The 24,774-nt window shown below is 39.1% G+C and overlaps 1 protein-coding gene across 8 annotated transcripts in view; it reads left to right on the forward strand.

Annotated features, from left to right (window-relative positions):
* The window catches only part of EXOC2 (exocyst complex component 2), a 204,346-nt gene that overhangs the window by 164,814 nt on the left and 14,758 nt on the right, over window positions 1–24,774 (forward strand). For 7 of the 8 annotated variants that reach the window (XM_050939919.1, XM_050939918.1, XM_050939915.1 and 4 more), the window contains one exon: window positions 23,708–23,763. In XM_050939919.1, coding sequence (XP_050795876.1) covers window positions 23,708–23,763 — 56 coding nt within the window. Of the gene's footprint in view, window positions 1–13,478; window positions 13,790–23,707; window positions 23,764–24,774 lie in introns of those variants that run through there. The other variant, XM_050939923.1, reaches the window with a different exon arrangement.

A 24,774-nucleotide genomic window follows, 5' to 3' on the forward strand; every position in this document is an offset into this window, starting at 1 on the left:
ATGTCCACCCATACCCCTGCTAACTTACATTTCCTCTGTGGCCCTTCAGCTTTCCCCCTGTATTCGCCTGCCACTGCCCGCAGGCAAAATATCATCTTGAGAGAGGATGCGTCTGTCCATGGCATTTGGCAAACACTGTGTTGTAAGTCAGGCTCCTGGAACTCTTTGCATTTCAGCACCTCTCCTTAGAAACTGAAGAACTTTGCTTTCTTTGGAGGCAGTCTGTGCGAAGTAACCTAGTCTGTGAGTCATATAATCACATTTTAAAAACAAGATTAATTAAAAATAGGGAGGAAATGGTAGCAAAACAAAATAAACTGTTTTCTTCCCTGAAAACTTCACAAAGCCTAGTGAGGCAGGCTTCCTTTATATTAGTTACAGAAGGGGAAAATATCACATCTCTAAAAAGCGAGTCCCTCTGATGACCATCCCTTCTCAGCTTGGCCCAGACGTTCTTTCTGTGTTCAGAGATGATCTACTTCTTCCAGCCTTCTTATCAAGTCGTTGGTATAGAGTTCATTGTCATATCAAGGTGAGGTTACCTTAACATTTTCACATGAGTGTTTTATCAGGAGTACCATCTGGAAGGAATACAGAAGTCTTATTTTGTCCCCCATGCAAGAACTATTGTCCCCTAATCGCTTTTGGGATGTTCCCCTACTTCTTGACTCCAAGTTTAAAATGTCACAGGCCATCTTGACCTTCCTGGACTCTCCTCACAGTCAAGATGATTGACTTGAGATTTGCATGTCTCTTTTTCTTATTTATAGTAGTTGAATCACCCTCCTGCCTCTTAAAATCTCTATTGTCAGTTTTCCATTTCCATGAAATTGTCAGAACTCCAGCCCTCTGTCACAGTGAGAAATTTAAATGATATAAAAACAAAAGAAAATTATAAAATTCAACTCACAAACATATTCAAAATAAGTGATATGATCTGTATATTCCTGAAAACAATGCTGCCGTCCCAGCGCCAGCTCGGGACTTGCACCTGTGCTGGTACATGGAGAAGAGGGGGCAAGGAGCCTCCACCCTTCCCCTCAACCCCAGTTCCACCTCTGCACTAAGACAGGCACAATAGTATTTATGTTCTACTGAAAGCAGGCTTCTAGATGTTCCCCCTCCATGGCATTCCTGGGAGAACAAATAATTCTCAGGGAGCTGAGACCATGATGGAACTGGCAGGATGTAGAGTGGGTCACATACTTCATCATCCTAAAGGATTGTTCTGGTTCTCTATAGCTTCTCTCCTGAGTGGTGTGACTATCTGGCACGATGTAGACCCCAGCACTTACTGTTTTTCTCCCCATACTACTTCCCCTGTATTTGTCTGCCACAGCTGATCGCAAGATGTCGTATGCACACGTTTTTATTGGTTCTTTGTTTAAATATAATTTAGGCCCTGATCCTGCAGACTCTTATGCTTTACTGCCATAAGGCAACCCTCCTTATAATCAATAGGATCAATCACATCTGTAAAGTTAAACACGTGCATAATTGTTTGCAAGATCAGGGCCTTAGATCACAGTCTTCTTATGTCTTTTTGTTTTCCTGTAAAGCACCCTGCACACTTACAGGGCTATATAAATAATAGTTAGCAGTATGGTAGATCTGCATCTAATCAAACAGTTCAAAGCTGTTTCTAATAAGGTGAGCTTATAAGCCTTATAAGCCAAGGTTATTCACATTTGTGTAACTGAAATCCTCAAAAAAGGTTTTGCTTTTGAAGGCAGGGAGTTTCTTTAGTGTTACGGCTACTATTTACAACCAGGGAGTCAATTTTCCATGTTTCATCTAGAAGACTTTTGTTGCTCAGAAATCTAATTTGTGTTATTTAGTCCTATGCTTTCTTCAAGAACAAATGGTTGTGGTAGATTTTCACCAAAGTGATACACCTGCTTTCCAGAGCAGAAATAAGAGCTTTGTTGTGCTAAGCCTAGGCTTCAATGTATTAATGCACCACAACTACGTAATATCCAAATAAACTTGAAGTAGACTTTGATGGATACATTTTCAAACAACCTAAAGAACCCATGCATTTATCGCTGGGGGACGGCAAACCTCCTTCACAGATTCTGATTTTTTTAGGGTCTTAAAATGAGATGAATATTTAACCGTGTTCTTTGGAGCTATATTTTCCACTTGCCGTGCTTTTTAATCATTTAATATTTGGAATCAATGCAATGATGATGGTGCTATGACTGTTGAGACCCATTTGGTTATAATTTATTTGTTTGTAAAAAGATTTTGATTAAATAAAGCAGAGTTTAGCATTGTATGTTCTTAAATGTTATGTTTATTAGCCTTCATATAAATCCTGGGTTCTGTGCTGGAGCCTCTTAAAACAAAATAAAACAAAATACCTGACTCCAGGTTGCCATTATGACAATGTGTGTGCCTGTCACCTTGAGCCTCTTTTATACTCTGTTCTTATATGTAGTTGTTAGGCATTTCTCATGCATCATGTGAGAGGATCAAATCCCTGTAAAAGACAAGGCCACTGAGTCCACATTCTTTTAGACTGAGAATTGTGAGTGAGTGATTGCCTGAAAACATCACTTGATATACCCTTCAGATAGGTTTGATCTCTTTCACCCTCTTCCTCAAGTTCATCTCTCACACAGATATTTAGACATGTGTGCTCTGTGGATGATCTGATTGTTTATCATGTAATGTTCCTGGTATGGTTCCCAAATCCTTTCAAGATTGTGGTTACTGCTTAGGATAAACAATTTGAGATTACTGTTTCTTCTGCTCCCTTTATACAGCCTAAAAAATTCCTTTCCTTGTGTATCCACGTTAACAGTCTCTGCTCATGTTCCCCCATTCCAAGGGCCGTTGTCTGTTCTGTGCTCTAACTTGATGATCATGTCATTCTGGCTCTGTCAGTCTGAATCCTGCTCACTGTCTGCCTGTATAGAGACAGGACTTATTTTCTTATAGTCCCTTCTTAGAATATAAATAAATATCAAATGTAAATTATTAACAGACTAAAGTTATTTTATCACAATGTACTGTCATTTCTGTTACTGTACATATGGTGTATTGGCCATTGCATTCTTTCATATTGAATCAGCTAATGGCGTATATTATTCAGGTCCCAGGCTGCATGTGTAAAGTTCTGTTGAAATCAAGGCACAAAGGTACACTTTCATGGGTCCATTTGTGGGATTGGGGTCAACTGTGCCTACTAAAGAACTTTATGGAATTTTAATTGAAAAGTAGTTTGTTGGGTATTGAAATCATAGTCACAATTTTAGAAGTGGGTGTTTACACTGGAAGTCTGTGAAGCCATGGGCCATTTATGGAGCATAACCCATTTTGGAAAAATGTTATGTGTCATTGTAAGCCATCTTAAAAGAACGTGGGTCTTTGTTCCCTTGTAGTAATTGGTGTACATTGGAGATTTGTGTCTGCTAGTGCTTCTGGCTACAGACATATGCCCTGGTCTTCAGAGGTATTTAGTATCTTAATTTTCACAGAAGCCAATGGAAGTTAGGGGCCTAAATACCTTTGAGAAGCTGGGTCACAGTCTTTTAGCTCAAAAGGTAGATGCTCATGCTTTTAGCACTGAAGATCCTGCTAAAATCCTGGTGATCTTTGCAGAGGCAGAAAATGAGGAACAGAGAGGCTGGGATTTACCCAAGACCACAAAGCAGGGCAGTATGGGCCTTATTAAAACCTAGCAAACTTGATATCCCTACTCAAACCACTAGACAATTCACCTCCCGGGCAACAACTGTGATATGACAAACACAGGATCAAGCAGAAAGCAAAACCTGGGCTATCAGTGGAAATAAGCTCTCATTCAAGCACAAATATTCTATCTACAAAACTGCTGACCATGTATGGTAGCAACTTAATGTTAAAGATAGTCTCTGTTTTTAAATACTCAAAGACACTAATCAAAGTATCAGTATAAAAATATGAAAGTTAGTTATTGGTTGGCGGGTGGGGGCATATGGATAATCACGAATGTCTGTCTTAGTACTTTAACATTTTCTGATCCATATATTTTGGGTTGAAATTTTTGGCTAAAAACTTTGCCTGGGAACTTTTATGCAAAGTTCAATCTAGAATCTGTTCTTTTTATAGCCAAGTTGTAAACTCTTTAAAAATAAAACTCTTTAAATCGGAAAATCTTATAGACTCTAAACAATACAGCAGGCCTATTGTAATAAGTGTTATATTAATTTAAAATTTCTTTACACTGTGCAATTTAAATTTAATGAAACACTTAAAAATTTTATTAGTGTTTGGATGGGATTAGAATGCTGAACTTGTTCAGAGCATCAGAGTAATTCAACATTATTAAAACATTTTTCTTTTAACTGTGAAAAATTCTTAAGCTTTCCAGTTACTTTAGATCTCTCCTAAGCTCAGATCATTTCCAAATGTTAAATTTTGGCTTTAATAATTTTTAAGGCTTCCTTGTACAGTTTGTGCTAAGAAACCCCGGTCACTTTCAAAACCATACTATTCAAAATATAAAGGGCTGCAGTGGAGGTTCTCTGAAACTAGAAAGTGGGGGGAAAAAATTTTAACCTCCGTCTAATTATGCAAAATAAATGTGTAACTTCAATGAATACTGCACACCTAGCAACTCTGTCTTTTTTTTATTTTTTGAGGACGTGGTGCGGAGGGTGTAAAGGATCATCTGTTTACTCCAGTAATATAATACAGGTCTACAAAACTGCCACAATCTGCCTATTGTTGTCTGTCATAAAGTCATTGTTGTCTTTTCTTAGCACATGGACAAAATTGAGAGCTGTCTTTATGAAGCTGTTTCACAAAATGTAAAGCCTGCACACTCGAAAATAGTTATTACTGGTACACCTTCTACCTGGTACCATACATTTGATTGCAACACAGATTCTACATTTTAAAAATATCATATGGGGAAATCTGGAATAAAAATGGCTGTCAACAATGGGTGAAAGTCAGAATAATTGTTATCCTTCTGATCACTGCAGAAGGGATCACGTTTGTGTACAAAGAAGTTAGGTTTTACCAGAGAAAGTTAAAACGTTAAATGCTCCAATCTAATAAACAAAGGAAAAGAGGGCGTATGTGTGACGTTCCCCTCTGGTGTTATCTGGACCGGTGATCTGCTGGATCACTCCAATCCTCGACTCTGGGAGCCAACCTTACCCTGCTCTGCTGTGAGAACCCCCACTCCTGGGCTGTTCATGCACAGCCTCTGGCATGTAAGCTGGTCCTTGGATTGTGCAGCCGAACGACACCAGCCAACATCTCCAGTCCCAGACACAACCCTAGGAACCTCCGTCTTGCAGTGTCCAGTTATGCCCGCTGGACACTGCAAGCTTATGAGTTCATCAATTTAACAAAGAAATTGATTTGTATTAGGCTTGTTATCCTCTTCAAACTAAGCACACTGCTTCAGGTAGAATAAACAAACAAATTTATTAACTATAAAAGATAGATTTTAAATTATTATAAGTCAAAGCATAAGAAGTCGGATTTGGTCAAATGAAATAAAAGTAAAACGCATTCTAAGCTGACCTTAACACTTTCAGTGCCCTTACAAACTTAGATGCTTCTCACCACAGGCTGGCTGGTTGCCCTTCAGCCAGGCTCTCCTCTTTGATCAGCACTTCAGTCTCTTGGTGGTGATGTCTGTAGGTGGAGGTGAAAGAGAGAGGAAGAGCATGGCAAACATCTGTCCCTTTTATCAAAGGAAGGGGAGTGACTCACTCGAGAGTCCAACAGATCCTTTTGTTGCTGCCTAAGCCAGCGTCCTTTGTTCCTTTGAGGCTGGGCTGGGTTCGTCCCATACATGCCTTGATGAGGTGTGAACTGCCCCTGTGCTCTTAGTGGGTTTTTGCCTGGCCTTATTTTAAGCCATGAAGACACATTTTCAGCCTCATAACTATAAACATGAAATTACAACCTATAATATTACTATAACAACAATTACTATAACATCACCATAACAACAATGCTCAGAACATCATGAGCCTTCTGAAGACACCCGACATGACAAACTTCGTATTAGATACCACACAATCATATTATAAGGATGAACATGTGGATATAGGGTGTTCCCACGAGGTACAGAACATCACAGTATGGACTTCTGCTGCAGTTGCCAGGGGACCCAAATTCAAGACCAGGATCCTTATCTTCCTTCAGATTCTCCCTAAGACTCCATTCTTCCTTAATACATAAAGAACACTGCTAACTGATAATGGCTATACTGCTAGTGAACTGAGACTACTGGCACAGATCTGGTCACTTGTCTCCAAGTAACAAACAAAATAAATCTAGAAATTGTGCACAGATCCACTCTGTGAAAAAATATGTTTACTTTTGTCTCCCTTTCCTTGTTTACTTGCTTCAGCTCAGTGGGGCTGCTAATGATATTAAAGTTAAGCACATGCATAAGCTATTGTAGGATTGGGGCTCAAGATTGTAAATTCTCGGGGCAAGAATTGGACTTTTTTTACTACATGTGTATGCAGCACGTAACATGAAGGAGCCTTGACCTGTTCTAGACCTTTAAGTGCTACTGTAATAATGAAATGCCTTCAGCACAGCCTTCAGAAAGTGTGTGAGATTTTTCAAATGGGATATTACTTAGACTACCCAGTAAAAGACAAAACAAGCTGTAGATGCACACCTTGCAATTGCTGGAAAACATTGCTTCTCAAGAAGAGACAACTTTAATGTTGCATATTTCATAAATAAACTAAAATAAACCCTTCAAGAAATCTAGATGGCTCTCCTCCATTTCCTTTTTTGAGATCACCCCTGTTTCTTCACCACCTGGACTGTGTATCTTAAGTCATGACAGTGAATTTAGCCAAAAGCAAGTTTATCCAAATGTCTTGGATAGTTTGAAGGTCAGATGTTGGGGTGGCCTCATAGGCAGGAGACCCATTGTTAGTTCCATATTGTTCCAAATAGCTTCTCTATGATGTAGGTCTTTTTGCATCATTTGGCTTCAATTTTCTGATAATCTCTTATAGTAATATTCATAATGTTTGAGTGACAACCCAAGTAAATTCATAAACATGGTATATCTCTAAACTCGTTTTTCATTTTTGAAATTGCTGTCATTTCATCTTACAAAGGCTATGACAGGTTGTTATTACTTTAACGATGACTTTGGGAATTGTAAGTAGAATACATACCACTTTTGAGCTGTTTTGTGTATTGAAGGGTTTTAATAATATTAGGTTTTATAAAATCATGAAAAGACACCTTCAGGGTGATTTAAAAAACTGATGGACTTGAAAGAAATAAATCAATATTCTTGTAGTCTATGGTTAGTTTGTGTTAATGAAAGGAAACATTGGTATAGATTTCTGGATTCTTGAGTATTTTTGTTTTTTTGGTAGGGAAAGGTGATGGTTTTTAATGTAGTTTTTAAATAAAGAAATTGGGATTTTTTTTATGTTGCGCCTCCAGAATCTTCTAGTTATGTGTGTCTATAGCTACTCTCTTTTGTCTGTGAAGTGCTTTTGAAAAAGTGACAGGGTTTACATTGCACTGAATCTGTTTGCATTTTGTAGAAATTTTTTTTAATCGAGGCAGATTTGGGCATGGGGGTGCGGGATCTGATCCTGCACCATTAATTTAGTTGGAGTTTGCCACTGATATCAGTAGGCACATGATTGGGCCTTAAGTCTTCATTTTCCAGAGTAATGTTGGGATGGGGGAGAAGTACGGAAGATGTGCAAATTAAAAAGTGTAGGCCTTTGATAACGCATGGGAGAGCTGAAGTGAGGGGTGAAATTAGCTTCATTTTCCTGAACAGAGGATCAGCTTTGAAAAGTTTGGGAGACGCTGTCCTAGGTAATTGAACAACAGAAACACAGTAGTTGCAGAAACCATATTTGACTCCTAAGCTCTCTGAAGCTAGGAGTCTACTACTACTGCATTTCCTATTTCCATTTTCAGTAAAAGCCAACATAAGACACACAAATGCAATAGTACAAAGGGATTGCAACACTTTGTACTGAGGGGGAGTCTGAAATTATAGCACTTTTCCTTATACCTTCTAAAACCTGTGACAGGACTTTTGAGTATCACAGTGCTTTTAAAAAGCAGCTAGCACAACAGAAAAGAAAATTGGAAGCCCCTATTTCTTGTGTCTTAAGCAGTGCATTCAAGAGAGATGGATTATTATTAGGGTAACTGGTGCTTTTGATAGGGAATTGGGGCTCACATATCTAACTTACATGTTAGGATGAGGATTGGTTACATGTAAGTATAAACTTGAAATTGTGGAATTATTTGAAGAATATATTGTTGCATATAAATGCATATTTTCCCCAAGTGCATTCCTTTTTGCCATGTTAATGGACTAAAATTTGATTTATTCTTGGTGTGTGTGTGCGTGTGTGTGTGTGTGTGTGTGTGTGAGAGAGAGAGCGCGCTCTGTGAGGTACTGAGTGTCCTCAACTCATATTGACTTCAATTCACTGTTAGAGTGCCCTCCATTGTCAAGGTCTTTGCAATTACCCTCCTGCCCAAACAGATGGAAATAAACCTCCTTAAACAAAACACAATTCTCTCATAACTACTGCCCGTTCAAGTGCCTTGGCTTCCTTCCACCCGCAGTGCTTTTCAGATTCCTACTCCAGTAACCTCATTCCCTGCCCACCATTCTCATACAGAGTCTCCCAATGCTGCTTTTCACTTCAAATTGTAGCACCCTCGTGGTGCTGCTCCTACCTCACTCTATCTAGTGCTGCTTCTCCTACCCCTTCAGTGGCAGGAGCAGGTCTCAGGCCTTGGCTACACTGGCACTTTATTGCGCTGCAACTTTCGTGCTCAGGGGTGTGAAAAAACACCCCCCTGAGTGCTGCAAGATACAGCGCTGTAAAGCCTCAGTGTAATCAGTGCCACAGTGCTGGGAGCGCGGCTCTCAGCACTGCAAGCTACACCCGTAGAGGATGTGGTTTACGTGTAGCGCTGGGAGAGCGCTCTCCCAGCGCTGGCGCTCCGACCACACTCACACTTCAAAGTGCTGCCGCGGCAGCGGCCATGGCAGCGCTTTGAAATTTCAAATGTAGCCATACCCTCAGTCTGGTGGTTCTCTTGGTGACTAGTCAGGATCTGGTAGTGGCAGCTGGTCTGGCTCACTGTGACTCCTCCAGCTCTCTCTTGCGGCACTCATGAGTTAGATTTGAGGAGTAGGAGGCAAAGCCTTTTATGAAGCAGCCTCAGCAGCAGATCCTGAATAGTTCCAGGTCCAAGTTTTACGGCTTCTTGGTTTGGGCTATGCACTAGGAAACAGAGCCAGCACTTTAACACTGCTGCCTGGCTCTCTCCACAATTTGGAACCTCTGCTCTAGACTTACGCACATGTTCAGATTAGACCATTAGCTGCAACAATGTCACCACTTACTGTTCCCTGACGCTGCTAGCCAATTCAAGCACAGAAATATGCAGACTCTAGTCTGTGCACCCTGAAATAGTCGTCTGTTCAGTTATTGAAATCAGAGTACAATGAAGCACATACTTAATAATAGTTTTAATTTTTATGTGTTTTTAAAACAATTATTGTGATAATAAGGTAGTAAATCTCACCAGCTGATGTCCACAAGGTGTATACATATTACATCAATACAATGTGTCCTAGCTTAAAAAAAGGGGAGTGGGCGAGAACTAGTTCAGGGATATAGCACTCTCGACTTCAGTTCTGGAAATCTTTGGCCATCAGAAAGGTTGGATGGAATCTATTCCCCTTTTCCTAATAACTCTCTGCAACCTGATTGTCTTAAAAAAGCCTTTCCCAAGCAAGATACCCTTCCAATCTGTCTGCTGATAGTTGCACTTTCTTTACCTTTCAGCTAGTAAGTATATAGGTCCTTTTATATCATCATTATTTCTGATGGCTTTTTTGCTTTCATTTATGAGGAGACAGCATTTCTTCATGCTAACTGTCAATTATGTGAGAAGAATTTAAAGGAAACAAAGTACAGATCCTCAGAACATATGCAGAGATCACCCACTATTCTCTTGGCCTCTATCGCAAATGCATTCTGAATCTCTGATCTTTGAGTTATCTTTTGTTTCTCCAAATTATGGCAAAAACCAGTGCACCACCAGCAGTTTATGTACCTTCCATAACATTAATCAGTGTGCTATTTAATGTGGACCTGCTGTGAACAAAAAATTGATAGATTTATCAGACTGTTTTCAGTTTTACAAAGACAATTGCTAATGAGCTATTTATAGCACATTGTTATAACTATTTTTTGTCAGTAGACTAGGGACTGATTTAGGACAAATGGGTTAAAAACAGGAAGTGTGGTTAGATAAGTAGGTAGTCTCTCCAAAGAGTTTCCAGAGCTTACCCACACATTCACATTTTCTTCTGAAACTACTATCAAAACAACATTGAGTACAGTACCTTGAAATCCATCTCCGTTTAAAGGAGGAATATTTTTCAGCAGTAGCAGGAAATGGCTCATAGAAAAGTTTTACATTCTTGTAAAAGAAAGTTCAAATGATGATCTGGAGTCATTGTCTGTAAATGTTTTCTCTCTGCTTTAATCACATTGCAGCACTGACGGCATTTTAGTTGATTCAGGTGTCTCTTATGAATTCCTACAAGCATATAAATAGTACAATTATTTATAAAGTTGTTGTATTTTCAAACCCAGATAGTTGTGAGCACTGAATTTCTTCCAACATTGCCTTTTCTTTTAAATGAAACTATGCTTATTTATGGATAGTGCTATCGTAATTATATTTTAATGAATTGCTGTCACAATTGCAGGAGGCAAAATGAGTAGACTAACAATACTATTTATAGAAGAAATTTTATACACCATAAATCTATGGAGTACTGTGTCTGCTGAAGACACTGAACACGATGGTTCTGTGGTGCTCTAGACTTGTAGTAGTTTCATTGGTAATACAGGAACAGCATCATCCATTGCTTGTTAGCTGTCTTTCTGTGGTATAATGGTCCTGGGACCTCAGATTTTTCCACCTAAAACTATATGGTGGAATTTTCAAAAGCATCTAAGTGATTTAGGAGCATACACCTTATACTTATAGTTTAAGTATATTTTTGTATGTCATTGAATAAAGAAAATGCATTTTTTCTAATAATTTGTAATAGAACTATGTTTGTCCATCATTAACGAGGCACTATTGTCCTGTTTAAAAATTTTCAATCTCTGAGTAAGGGAACAGAAATAATAATGTATGACTAGGGTGACCAACCACAGAATGCAACATAGTGAATAGTCAAAGCAAACAAATAAGTGAAAATTATTCATCTAAAGTATTTGGTGAGTGCTTGTAATTAGCATATTTTAAAAATAACTGGGTCAGTTTGCAAATAATGAATCTAAAAGGGGTCAAAGCAACCAAAAAAAAATTAAGGAATAGTTTCAGCAATCTTAGAGTAAAGTAGGTGCCTTGGCTGAGAGTCCTGTGTTACTTTTAGAGTCACTACCACATGTAATTATGCCATTTTAGGCTTCTCACATCCCTCTTGCTTCAAATGCATGGTTCTAGAAGCATTTATGTCCCAAGAAACTAATTAGAGAGGAAGTCAAAAAGCATGATGACAAAATGGATTTTAAGTACTGTAATTAGAATGAAGCAGGCCTATCTATCAGGAGTAAGAAAATAGGCCACTGCTGGTTACATATTGATTGAAGCAGATTTCCCATCAGCCCACTTTGGAGGGAGAAACCTGCATGTTGTTGTGGAGAACAGAGGTGAGTTGCTTTGTTGTGTCCATGGGGAATTTCCAAGTCAGAACTCTTAATTTTTTTTTTAAATCAAGCTGCTAGGCTAGCGGGTTAGATGATATCACTGTGTGGGTGGGGACACTTCAGTCAAATATCACATACTCATGTGCAAGTACTGTAGTTCAGGAAAGGCTTATGACTGCAAACATTTAGGGCTCATTCTTTTCTCACGTTTGTAGAATACCTTGAAAGGTTATGGGGTTTTAAAAGAAAAAGTTATTTTAAAATAAAGCATATGATAACATTTTTAAGAATCTACCAGATCCCTCCTTGAGAAATTATAAACAAATTTCTTGGAACTTGAGCTGTTATTTTTCTGAAAGAGGACATCAAAAGAAAAATAATCTCACAGTCAGTAATGTAATAGGAAATCATAATGCTCTTTACATTTAATCTCCTAAAATATCATACTTAAATATTTGAAGCCAATATATGCTAACAATTTCTTTGAAAAGTTAATGTAGATTTCTGAAATGTACTAGTAACAATACATTAAATCCCTTTCAATTAATACTTTAATTTGCATAAAATGGACATATACAGATCAGACACATTAGACAGATATAGATGCAAGTGATGGAGCTCTAAACAGCACTCTGGTACACCCTCATCCTTCCCAGCAGCTTTTGCAGGCAGGGTATCTGGTCCTCTTGCAAGGACTTTGCCCCTGGACTTCACTGATAAAGAATCCCATCCTCATCTTTCACATCTGCCTTTTATCTGATTGGTTTAATCCCCCAATGAAGCTAGTTTTCAGACCTTGGCATAGTGCTATGAAAGAGGTAAGAATAAAACAAATTTTACTTAATGATATTATCACAAATGATTTCTTACACTTTTTTACAACCTTTGCAACACACATAACATCTAGTAGTTCTATATACTGAGTCCACAAAGGTCATTTACATGAAAAGTACACTAAACCATATTTGCTCAGCATGAAATGAAATGGAAACATGGTGGCATATATAATATGCCCCAAAATTATGTCAGTAGTTAGCCCCACTATGTATGTCAGTAGTTAGCCCCATGGAGTGAACCAAAGGTTGGTTGTGCTGCTAATTGAAAAGAAAATGCATATCATAGTGTTGAAAAAAATATTAAAATAAATACCTCAGAGAGAAGAGGTCTTACCATATACACAGTGTGTCAAAACAGATATTATAAAATGTTGGCAATGAAATTAGTGTATGAGAAGTGTACATGAATGAAAAAAATATTACAGGATGCCGTCTAAACTCTAAAATTATAGGAAAGCTTTTACATGGCATTTTAGAAATATGTGATCATTCAGTTAAAGAGTAATATAATACACAAGCATTTGGGAGCAGAGTAATTTAGTTGTAGAAGCAACTTTAATTGTAGCATTTTCTGATTTTTGGGTGTCTAACAGTGCAACTTAATTTTCTCTGAACGTAGAAAGTTTTGGGAAGGTATTTGGAATCATATGCAAACACAGAGAGAAAATATATTGAGTAATTACTGTAATTAGAATGAAGCAGGCCTATCTATCAGGGGTAAGAAAATAGGCCACTGCTGGTTACATATTGATTGAAGCAGATTTCCCATCAGCCCACTTTGTTATTAAGATTGCACTGATGTAATCTTAATAAACCACAAAAGTTAATGTCACAATTTTGCTGTGTTATAAAGGACCTCCAAAAGAACTAGATGCATTTATAGTCATGTTAATTTTGTTACTTTATTGCAATAGACAAATGGTTACTCTTTTCCCAGGGTATGTCTACACTACCCGTCAGATTGGCGGGTAGCGATCGGTTTATCGGGGATCAATATATTGCATCTCATCTAGACGCAATATATCGATCCCCGAACACGCACCCGTCAACTCCAGAACTCCACTAGGGCTAGTGGCGATAGCGGAGTCGACAGGGGGAGCCGTGGACATCGATCCCGTGCCGTGAGGACGGGAGGTAAGTTGAAATAAGATACTTCGACTTCAGCTATGCTATTCCCGTAGCTGAAGTTGCGTATCTTACATCGACCCCGCCTCCTAGTCTAGATCAGGCCTTACTCTGACTTTATTCTCATGAAGTTCTGCCATCCCCAGTCAACGTCTCCAGCTACACTGATTTTCAGCATTAAACCATTGTTAGTCCCTGTAATGTATGGATGTGATAGCAATGCCAGAAATTACACATCCTGTATGAGAAGTGACTGTAAACTACAAGACTTTAATAACATTGAGGGATTTTTGGTAATAACATCAACCACAAGAGTGAACTTCAAAGAATTTTGATGCCACCAGAAACTCCAACGTGGCAATATAGTCTTGGGCGTTTTCTGTTGTTGTTTTTTTTCTTTTGGATAATATAAACAGCCAATTTTTTTAAAGCATCTAATGAAAAACTTTGCTTTCCCTATCAGTGCCATAGCCATCAGCCCACTCCTCCTTCCCTGTTCTTCTTTCTTTTCCTACTCTTTACACTTTCTCCTTTATAGTGGCACCTGAATTTTTTGCCTTTGATCATGACAGGACTGGCTTTAATTTAAACATTGCTTTGAATCACAGTAGATTCATACATGTTTCAGAATTTGTGTATGTGAGGCCACTCTATGAAGTGAAATATTTTGTATAAGAGTGTGTCTTTACCATGTATTGTGTTTTTCACAACATTACCTGTCATTCATTTATGAGCAAATCTATGTTTATTACCTTTTATGAATAGGCAGAAGTGTTAAAGTGTATTGAATTATATAAACACATAACTGACTATTAGTATTTTGGTATAAAGGACAAAGGTCTAATGTTAATATTGTAGAATTCAGTTGGTTTTGAATTTCCTTTATCATAAAATGAATGAAAAATGTTTAAATAAAAAAACTGTTTTGTTGATATCCATGCAATCTAGTTTCAAAGAGATTCAGATGCAAAGCATTTCAAAGCAAGTTGTGCTTTATAGTTTTGGAAGATGTCGAAGTATCAGTATGAGCCTATTCACTGCTTTGTGGTGTTGTTCTGTAATGCTTGATCATTCTTTATGAAGCAGTTGTGTGGAGATGGCTGAAAATTAGATACCCTAACATGCCCACATTGTGATTAAAATTGTACTATCAACCTCTGTATTCTAACACTGTTTACTGTCTGCTGACCTGCTGTGACCTAAGATAAGTCATTTTTAATTTTCTGTGCCTCTGTTTCCCCTCCCACCTTTTGTCTGTCTTAACCTGGTAGATCATAAGTTTTCTAAAAGAGATGCTCTAGCTGAGCCAAAATGTAAGGGCTTGATATAGGAATACTGAGTGAAATTCTACAGCCTGTGTTATGCGGGAGGTCAGACTTATCATAAATGGTTCTACCTGGCCTTAGACTCTATGAATAACCGATCTGGGGTAGGGACTGTCTCTCTGTATGCACACTGCCTCATACAGTGGGCGCTGATCTCAGTTGGGGCCTCAAGTCACTAGTGTAATACAAATAATAAATAGTAGTCTGCCATGCTACTGACTAGCCTATAGTACAGTTTTATAACAAGGAAAACAAAATACCCTGGCCACAGTGATCAGGCAAATGGTACCAGCAGCAACCATTTTTTAAGCATTCATTAGATAATTCACTAGATAATAGTCTTGCCTTGAGTGCATGGGACTGGACTAGATGTCCTCTCGAGGTCCCTTCCAGTTCTGATTCTGTGAATCTACGATTACTATCACCATGTGAACTGCGAAGCAGACAGCATCTAAAGGAAATTCAACTCCTTTAAACAGTCTGATCTTAATTGTTATATGGCTTGTGGATATTGTTCATTGGTTTCTATTTAAATGTCAACTACGCAGCAGTGCGTAACCACTATAATGTATATGTGCATTTTTTTTCCAACGGCTACTTAATAGTTAATACCATATAACACATTGCAAATGCTTAGAGCAGGGGTACAAAATCTTGAGTGACAAAAAGCTATCTGTGGCTTGTTATAAAGTTACAGAACTGTATATCTGAAATTTGGTATGAGAATTTTTCATGGCACTAATATGAGTTAATTAAAAGTTCTTTGGAATTTTTTGAAAGAGTTGTCATACCTACATCAGATCAGCACAAAGAACAGGTGACTTTCTTAAGACAGAACTAATGATGACATGCATTCTGTCCTCCTTTCATACATTCAGACACAAAGTACAGGCCTACCATACCAGGACAGCATATGAACCCACCAAGGACAGTCAAGTATAAGAACAGTGCAACTACACGTGAATCGCATTCTTCTAGAGCATCTCTGCTCCCTAGCTGCCCTTCATCTGCAGCAAGGTCACCATTGTCCCTCAACCGAGACCATGCAGGGGAAACTACATGCACAGTACTGCCTTTCATCCTGTCAGTAGCCCCTCGTGTATTCACAAAAATGCATGGTTGTAGTAGAGGCATTCCAGTGAAGGTCACGAATCCATGTGTTTTCCTACCTTGATGATGGGCTAGTGAGAAGCTGGTCCAGGTCTCGGGTACTGTCCAGTGTAGCTACTGTTCAGTCCACTTTTGACAAGTGGGGGCTCCTAATAAATACAGAGAAATCTTTCCTGATGCCTGTTCAAAGAATTCATTGAGGCAGACATGGATTCTACAAAGGCCAGGGCTTTCCTGGTGGAGCAGAGGTTCCAAATAATGCAGGTCATTGCTCTACGTCTAAAGGGGCACCCTCTCACTACTGTTTGGAATTGCCTCAAACTTCTAGGACAGGTGGGGGTTGTGCATTTACATGGTGCAGCATAGTAGGCTATGCCTCAGAGAGCTACAGGGTTGGCTAGCCTTGACGTACTCACTGGCCTATCATCATGTGGACATGATGGTTCAAGCACCTGTTCAGCTGTCGTCTTCCCAGAACTGGTGGGTAGAACCTGCAGGAGTTTGTGACAGTCACTCTAGACACAAATGAATCAGATCTAGGTTGGGGAGCTCACTTAAATGTCCCTCAGGGTCTTTGCTATCCTCAGGTTCTAAGTCTCCATAAAAAATATCAGGGAGTTTCAGCTCCATTTAGCTTGTGTGGCATTCCTTCTGCATATCAACACAGCAGCCACGTTCTGTGTAAATAAATGGGGTGGTGAGGGGAACATTCCTCAAAGTTATGCCAGGAGGTGAACCTCCTTTGGAATTTCTGCATCCCCAGTTCCATCAACCTGAAAGCTGCTTACCTTCTGGAAGTTCAAAACACTCTGGCAGACCACCTGAACAAGTTGTTCACAGGTCACCACAAATGGTTTATTCGCCAAGATGTGTCCAGGTCCATTTTCCAGCGGTGGGGAACACTGCAAGTGGACCTGTTTGCAACACCAAACAAGAAATTTCACTTTTTCGTTCTTAAGAGGATCACAGCCCAGGTTCACTGACAGATGCCTTCCTCCTGCCATGATCAAAAGGCCAGCTGTATGCTTTTCCTCCAGTTCCACTCCTGCCCAAAGTTTGTCCAAAGTCAAGGAAGATTCCACCCACCTTATTCTAATAGACCCAGCGTGGCCCCATCAACACTGATTTTCGACTTGACTAGCCCTATTGGTCAGATCTCCGCTACTGCTCCCAGGAGACGTGGATATGATCTCCCAGAACCACTGCTGCCTCTTTCATCCCAACCTTCAGGCCGTCCACCTGACAGCATGAATGCTTCATGGCTAATAACTTGGGAATGAGTTCTGTCTAAGATGGTGCAGGAAGTTCTGCTAAATAGTAAGAAGCCTTCAACTAAGTCTATTTACCTTGCTAAATGGAAGAGATTCTCCATCTGCTCCATACAAAGAGGCATCCCCCAGCTCAAGCGTTGATTTTCCATATCTCGGATTATCTTTTATTTCTGAAACAAAAAGGGGTAGCTCCTAGCCACCAAGTGGACTCTGATGGAACTATCTCAGCTTTCCACCCTCCCGCAGATAACCAATTTTATTTTTTGAAACCCTATATGCGTTTTAAAAGGTTTGCTCAGATTACATCCTCAGTCATCCACAGCCCAATTCCACAGTGAAGTTTAAATTTAGTTCTAGCAAAGCTGAGTTTCTCTCCCCTCCTCTCCTCCTCCAGTTAGCTCCTAGTGACTGTTCTCTGTTATGCTTGTCTATGAAAGTGGCCTTTTTGGTTACTATAACCTTGGCCAGGAGAGTAGGGGAGCGGCAACCTTCAGTATCAGAGCCGCCTTATACAATTTTCTCTAGGACCAAGGTTTTCCTTTGACCTCACCCAAAATTCCTGTTGAAAGTGGTTTCCGATTTTCACATTAATCAAGCAGTTTAGTTTATTTGTTGACTTTTTTTTTTCCAAAGCCTCATTTGAGTAAAGGGGAAAAGTTGCTTCACACTCTAGACTTTAAAAGAGCTTTGGCTTTTTGCCTGGATTGGACTAGGTCTTTCAGATCTTTTTTTCAGCTCTTCGATGCTGTTTCAGACAGAGTAAAGGGCCATCCAGAGGATCTCTTCCTGGATTTCTAGCTGTGTTTGTGTTACCAACTGGCTGATATTGCACTTCCTGTAAAATGGTGGCTCGTTCATCCAAGTTGCAGGCAAACTTCTGTAGCCTTTCTGGCTCATGTAACCATACCAGATGTTTGTAGGGCAGCAAATTGGTTGTCAGTCCATATGTTTCCCTCTCACTATGTCATCTCTCATCAATCTAAACACGATGCCAGATTTGGACAGGTGGTCCTACAATCCCTGTTCAAGTAGACTCCACATCCACCTCCAGTTCAAACTGCCTGGGAATCACCTATAGTGGAATGGACATGTGCAATCACTGAAGAAGAAAAAATGCTTATCTATCTTTCTGTAACTGTTCTTCGAGATGTGCTGCACATGTACATTCCCCAACCTGCTCTCCTTCCCCTCTATAGGAGTCTTTCCAAAAGGAACTGAGGGATTGGGAGAGGGGGAGCATGATCCTTTATACCAATCGTGCAGTGGTGCAAGGCACCAGAGAGTGGTCACACTATCCCAACAGTTATTGCTGAGGGGAAAAATTTATAGCAACTGTGCACAGTATGCACACACATCTGCAGCAGAATGTACGTGTGCATTCAATAAGTTACGGAAAGGTAGTGTTTTTTTTTCCCTAGGGTCCTTCTCTACTGCTTCTCTTTCTTCTCTATCTTCCTTCCTAACGTTTTGACATTACATCAGCCTTCATTACTGATATGGTTTACTACCTATGAGCAAAACTAAGGATGCCACCCACTTTTTCTTACAACTTGTTCATCTTAATCCCCTCTTTACTCACACCACTTAACCCACAGCATACAATCTGACAGGCTCACTTGACAAGAGACAATGAAAATGAGAGTTAAAACTCCTAATTGTGCCAGTATTCTACATCATTTCTAAAGCAACTCAAATCTTTAAAACATAAAATAAGTTAAATCTAGGCTGAGTTAAAAAAATTCCTGTATGTTCCTGCTGTCCTAGCTGAATTCAAAGTTCTTTGAGCTCTGAGTTTTCTAGGCTGTGGAAGAGGTTAAAATGTTTGATGTTCACATCCTCTTTCTGTATCAGTTTACTCTTGAATATCTTTGAGCACTTGAAGAACTAGCTTGCTGCATGCAGATAGAGAAAATGTCCTGACGAGTTCGTATATACCCTGTGTGTTCAGGTGCATGCAGATTTTTGTTGCTTTCTTTTTAAAATATGTTAAACTTGCACATACAAAGGTAGAAAAGTTTCAACATTTTCATGTTTATTTGATCGCTTTAAAACTTTGAGCAGCTTGTAGACACATACGCATTCCACACAAATTCTACCTTTCGGCAGTTTTTTGTGGAAAACTTACACTAGCTGAATACTTCTGGAAAACCCAACTCTCAGTCCCCAATTAATTTGATACATAATACTGTGTGTGTTTTATGGTTGTTTGTGAAGGATTCAGTGGTATGGTTCTACTACAGCTAAACCTGTATACCCAAGTGCAGTACATTTGGTAGAATAATACTGTATCTGACCCTCTCCTGAACTACTACTCCACTGAGGGTGACTGCAAGCTTAGTTTCTGGTACTTCTCAGAACCACAAATCTTTCCCTTCTGTTTTTCACATAGTTTGTACAAGTCATTGCAAAAGCTTTACATTCTTTGTTAAACTTTCTTCTAAAAAGTGAACTTTCTGGGGTTTTTTGTTTGCCACAAACTAAACGATTTAAGACATAAAATGGAAAATTGTATTTAACAGATAATAGATTGTCTTCCCAAATGTTTAATCAGTACAGAACTGCTGTGGTTGGCCCAAAATGGGAAGATTTTTTTTTTAAAGTTTCTATCAGCCAAAGTATGGTTGAAACTGTCCTACATGTCTGTTTAAATCTTCCCAACCAGCTTTTCTCTGCATGTCTTTAGAACATTATGAGGAATGTGTTTTTTATTAAGTTTAACCTAAACCTCCCTTGCTGCAATTTAAGCTCATTGCTTCTTGTCCTATTCTCAGAGGTTAAAAAAAAACAGTTTTTCTCCCTCTTCCTTGTAACAGCCTTTTACGTACTTGAAAACTGTTATCATGTCCCCTCTCAGTCTTCTTAGTCCAGACTAAACAAAACCAATTTTTTTCAATCTTCCCTCATAGGTCATGTTTTCTAGATTTTTAATCATTTTTGTTGCTCTTCTCTGGACTTTCTCCAATTTGTCCACATCCTTCCTGAAATGCGATGCCCAGTCTTGACACAATACTCCAATTGAGGCCTAATCAGCGCAGAGTAGAGTGGAAGAATTACTTCTCATGTCTTGCTTACAACACTCCTGCTAATATACCCCAGAATAATGTTCACTTTTTTTGCAACAGTGTTACACTGTTGACTCGTCATTCAGTTTGAGGTCCACTATGACCCCCAGATCCCTTTCCGCAGTATTCCTTCCTAGGCAGTCATTTTCCATTTTGTATGTGTGCAGCTGATTGTGCCTTCCTAAGTGGAATACTTTTGCATTTGTCCTTATTGAATTTCATCCTATTTACTTCAGACCATTTCTCCAGTTTGTCCAGATCATTTTGAATTTTAATCCTATCCTCCAATGCACTTGCAACTAAAACCTCTCCAGCGCATCATCAAGGATCTACAACCTATCCTTAAGGATGATCTATCACTCACAGATCTTGGGAAACAGGCCAGTCCTTGCTTACAGACAGCCCCCAAACCTGAAGCAAATACTCACCAGCAACCACACACCACATAACAAACACACTAACCCAGGAACCTATCCTTGCAACAAAGCCCGTTGCCAACTCTGTCCACATATCTATTCAAGAGATACCATCATAGGACCTAATCACATCAGCCATACTATCAGAGGCTCGTTCACCTGCACATCTACCAATGTGACATATGCCATCATGTGCCAGCAATGCCTCTCTGCCGTGTACATTGGCCAAACTGGACAGTCTCTATGTAAAAGAATAAATGGACACAAATCAGACATCAAGAATTATGACATTCAAAAACCAGTTGGAGAATACTTCAACCTCCCTGGCCACTCGATTACAGACCTAAAAGTCGCAATATTACAACAAAAAACTTAAAAACAGACTCCAACGAGAGACTGCTGAATTGGAATTAATGTGCAAATTGGACACCATTAAATTAGGTATGAATAAAGACTGGGAGTGGATGGGCCATTACACAAAGTGAAACTATTTCCCCATGCTTATCTTTCCCCCCCTCCCAACACACACACACAGTTCCTTATATCTCCTTGCCAATTGCTGGAAATGGGCCATTTTCATTACCACTATAAACAGTTATTTTTCTCTCCTGCTGACAACAGCTTACCTTAACTGATCACTTTACTTATAATGTGTATGGTAACACCCATTGTTCCATGTTCGTATATATATATCTTCCTTCTGTATTTTCCACTACATGCATCTGATGAAGTAAGCTGTAGTCCACGAAAGCTTATGCTACAATAAATTTGTTAGTCTCTGAAGTGCCACAAGTACTCCTGCTCTTTTTGCGGATACAGACTAACATGGCTACTACTCTGAAACAAAGAGTGATTGTTCTTTCCAGTGCCCAGTTAACACAGATTGTCTCCTAAGTTTTGATTATAGAAGTTATTGATTACCTTATACTGGTGCAAATACATTAAGAGCAATGGTATTGCACACGTGTGATTCAAAGCATAATTTGAAGACCGTGGAGTTATACAAATGTGACTAAAGGTCATAATTAAGGGTAAGTTTAGTCAGGGGTATTTTTAGTAAAAGTCATGGACAGGTCACAGACCATAAATACACCTGACTAAGGGCTAGTCCACACTGGCAACCCTAAAGCGCTGCCACGGCAGTACTTTAACGTGCCTTGTGTGGTTGTGGTGCAGTGCTGGGAGAAAGTTCTCCCAACGCTCTAAAAAAACCACCTCCAGGAGGGGCATAGCTACCAGCACTGGGTGCACGGCTCCCAGCACTGGGGCACTGTCTACACTGATGCTTTACAAGTTGCAACTTGCTGCACTCGGGGGTGTTTTTTTACCCCCCTGAGTGAGGAAGTTGCAGCGCTGTTAATTACCAGTGTAGACAAATCTTAACTGGGGAGCCGCTGCTCTAGGGTGAGCCCCAGGAGGCCATTGCTGCTTCCCTTAATCTTCCAACCTTCCTGTATATGCCTCCTTTCAGCTCAGTCCATCTGTGAATAATGGAGAAAATTTATAGATTTGTAAATATACACAAAATACATATTTAATAATAAGCTGTGAGTGATAAGGATTACAGGGGTAAGTGCCAGTGGGACTCTGGGTGTGTTTGAACTAGCTTTGATAGGAAGGAAAGAGTGCAGCCTGATTTTTAAATCTCAAGCTGGATTTGCAAATAAAATAAACACACAAATATATTTTTATAAACTGAGTACACTTGAAATGACAGTTGAGAGACAATGCACTTTGATTCCCTCAATGTCGTTTTTAGAGTCACTTTTCAAAGTAGAACTGTGCTAGAATGACTGAGGTAGCTGAAGAAAGATGGAGTAAATGAGACAAACTGATTACAAGTGTATCTTTGATGCAACTTTTACAGTGGATATTAATATTGCTATTATAACTCACAATCTGTAGAGCCTCAATATTCTCATCTCAGTTACATTTGGAGTATGTACAAAGAAGTTGGTGTGCGCTCAATGTACTCTGGATTTATGCTAGTATAACGAGATCAGAATCTAGCCAATCACATACATCTGCCCCTTCTCTCTCTCTACTGCTATTGTGCTTTCAATGATTCTGCTTGCCTTTTATGTTGCAAATTAACTACCCTTAAAAAAAAAGTCCCTATTTTGTCATTGCTTGCAAAGCAATGTACACAAAGAGCCAGATTGTTCTGTTACTCTAGCAAATATTTTATATGCTACTGTAAAAGTTTTGTTAGAAAATAAACTGCTTGCTTGAACTTTTTTCCCAAAAGAAACTTCTCCTATATAAGCATAACATATGCTATAAATTGTCATGAGTAATATCTTCTAAAACCACTTCCATAGAAACAAGAATTCTTATTTCCATTTATGATGATATTTCACAATCAAAAAAGCTGCAAAAGAAATAGGAATGAGATCTTCTGGTTGCAAGCTATGTAATCCTGTTGTCTATGTTCGCTTCTTAAAACATCCCTTGCCTGTTATACATGTAATAGACCATATTGTATGTGTGTCACCAGGACCTTTAGTTTAAGGGGTTTTTCTTATTTTTTAATATTGAATCTGTGGCAAACTGAAAGGTTATCAGAGTCAGGCTGTCATACAGAAGAAGAAGAATATTGAAACAGGAACCTACTGGCTTCTTTAACCTTTTGCTGTAAGGAAATGTTCCTTTCTCCATTTGATTTGAAAAAGGAAATAGATTGTGGTGGTGTGGCTGTGGAACTTTCTCTTTCTGCCTCTGTCATTGCAAATGTGTAGGTTAAAGAAATGAAATGAAAAAGTCTATTATTGAACAGTAGAATTGAACAGTAGAATATCTTAGCTCTGTCAAGATAACACAGTGAAAGTGATTGACTACCCTTTTTGTTTTGTTTTAGGTGTCAGAAACTATTTGAAAGAAGCATTAGTGAATATCATTGCTGTGCATGCAGAGGTGAGGTAACTTTAGACTATTCACGTTATTAAAGCGTCAAACAACATAAGTTGGCTGACTTCACTGGAAATGAGCACCTCTGAAGATCAGGCTACTTTTATTTACGTGTTTTATTTTATTAAAGAAGTGGGAGTGGTTAAAAATTGTATAAACTTCCATCAGTAACACCATATATCAAATTTTAGGGCTTGTTTGCCCTGAAAGAGAATCCAGAATAAAGTAGCATGTGAATTTAAAGTGGATTAACTATTTCTGATTAATTCTAGGTGTAGACACTCTATTCTGAATTAGTATGGATTAAACCTGTTTTACCTATGTGAACAGTTGGTACGCAGCAAGCTGGGAAGTAAATCTACACACCTTCTCTAAATCCAGCTGTGTAATAGAAATTGCATATCTAAACTAATTGTGACATCAGTGGCAGATCAATACTCAGACTTGATGGACACAGATGTGTGAAGCTGGATTCAGCACAAATAGGTGCTTATGAATGGCACCATCAGTTTCAATGCATGTGTTGAGAGTGCAGAATATTCATTCTTGACGGTGAACCCACAACTCTGGGAGAGAAAATTGGGCATATGTTCCTCCCAAGAATCAATTACAGGAAATTTCAATGAACTGTTCAATTTCAGCTACTGGCAAATCCATGGCTTGATGCTTGCAAACAGGTTTCACATCCAGTCATACTTTATAATGTTCCAAGGTCAAGGAAAAAGGATGCAAACCATTATTACTCCATCTGGTTGAGATGCTCAGTCATCACGTGTCTGGGAGGCCAAATAATTTCATTGTCAGCCAGTAACTTACAGCACAGAGACAGCAATTTACAATGATTCTTTATTGAGTACTAACAGGATACTTAGGATGGCATAAAAGAAGATATGAGCCCTGCCTTAAGGAGCTTACAAGCCACTGCAGATTCCCATCTCAGAAAAAGCTAGCACAGACTCCTACTGGCTCAAGCAGAGAGGATGCTCTTGTGGTAAAACTGCTGCCCATAGATAAGTG

This window comes from Gopherus flavomarginatus, chromosome 2 (assembly GCF_025201925.1).
Source record: "Gopherus flavomarginatus isolate rGopFla2 chromosome 2, rGopFla2.mat.asm, whole genome shotgun sequence".
Taxonomy (NCBI): domain Eukaryota; kingdom Metazoa; phylum Chordata; order Testudines; family Testudinidae; genus Gopherus; species Gopherus flavomarginatus.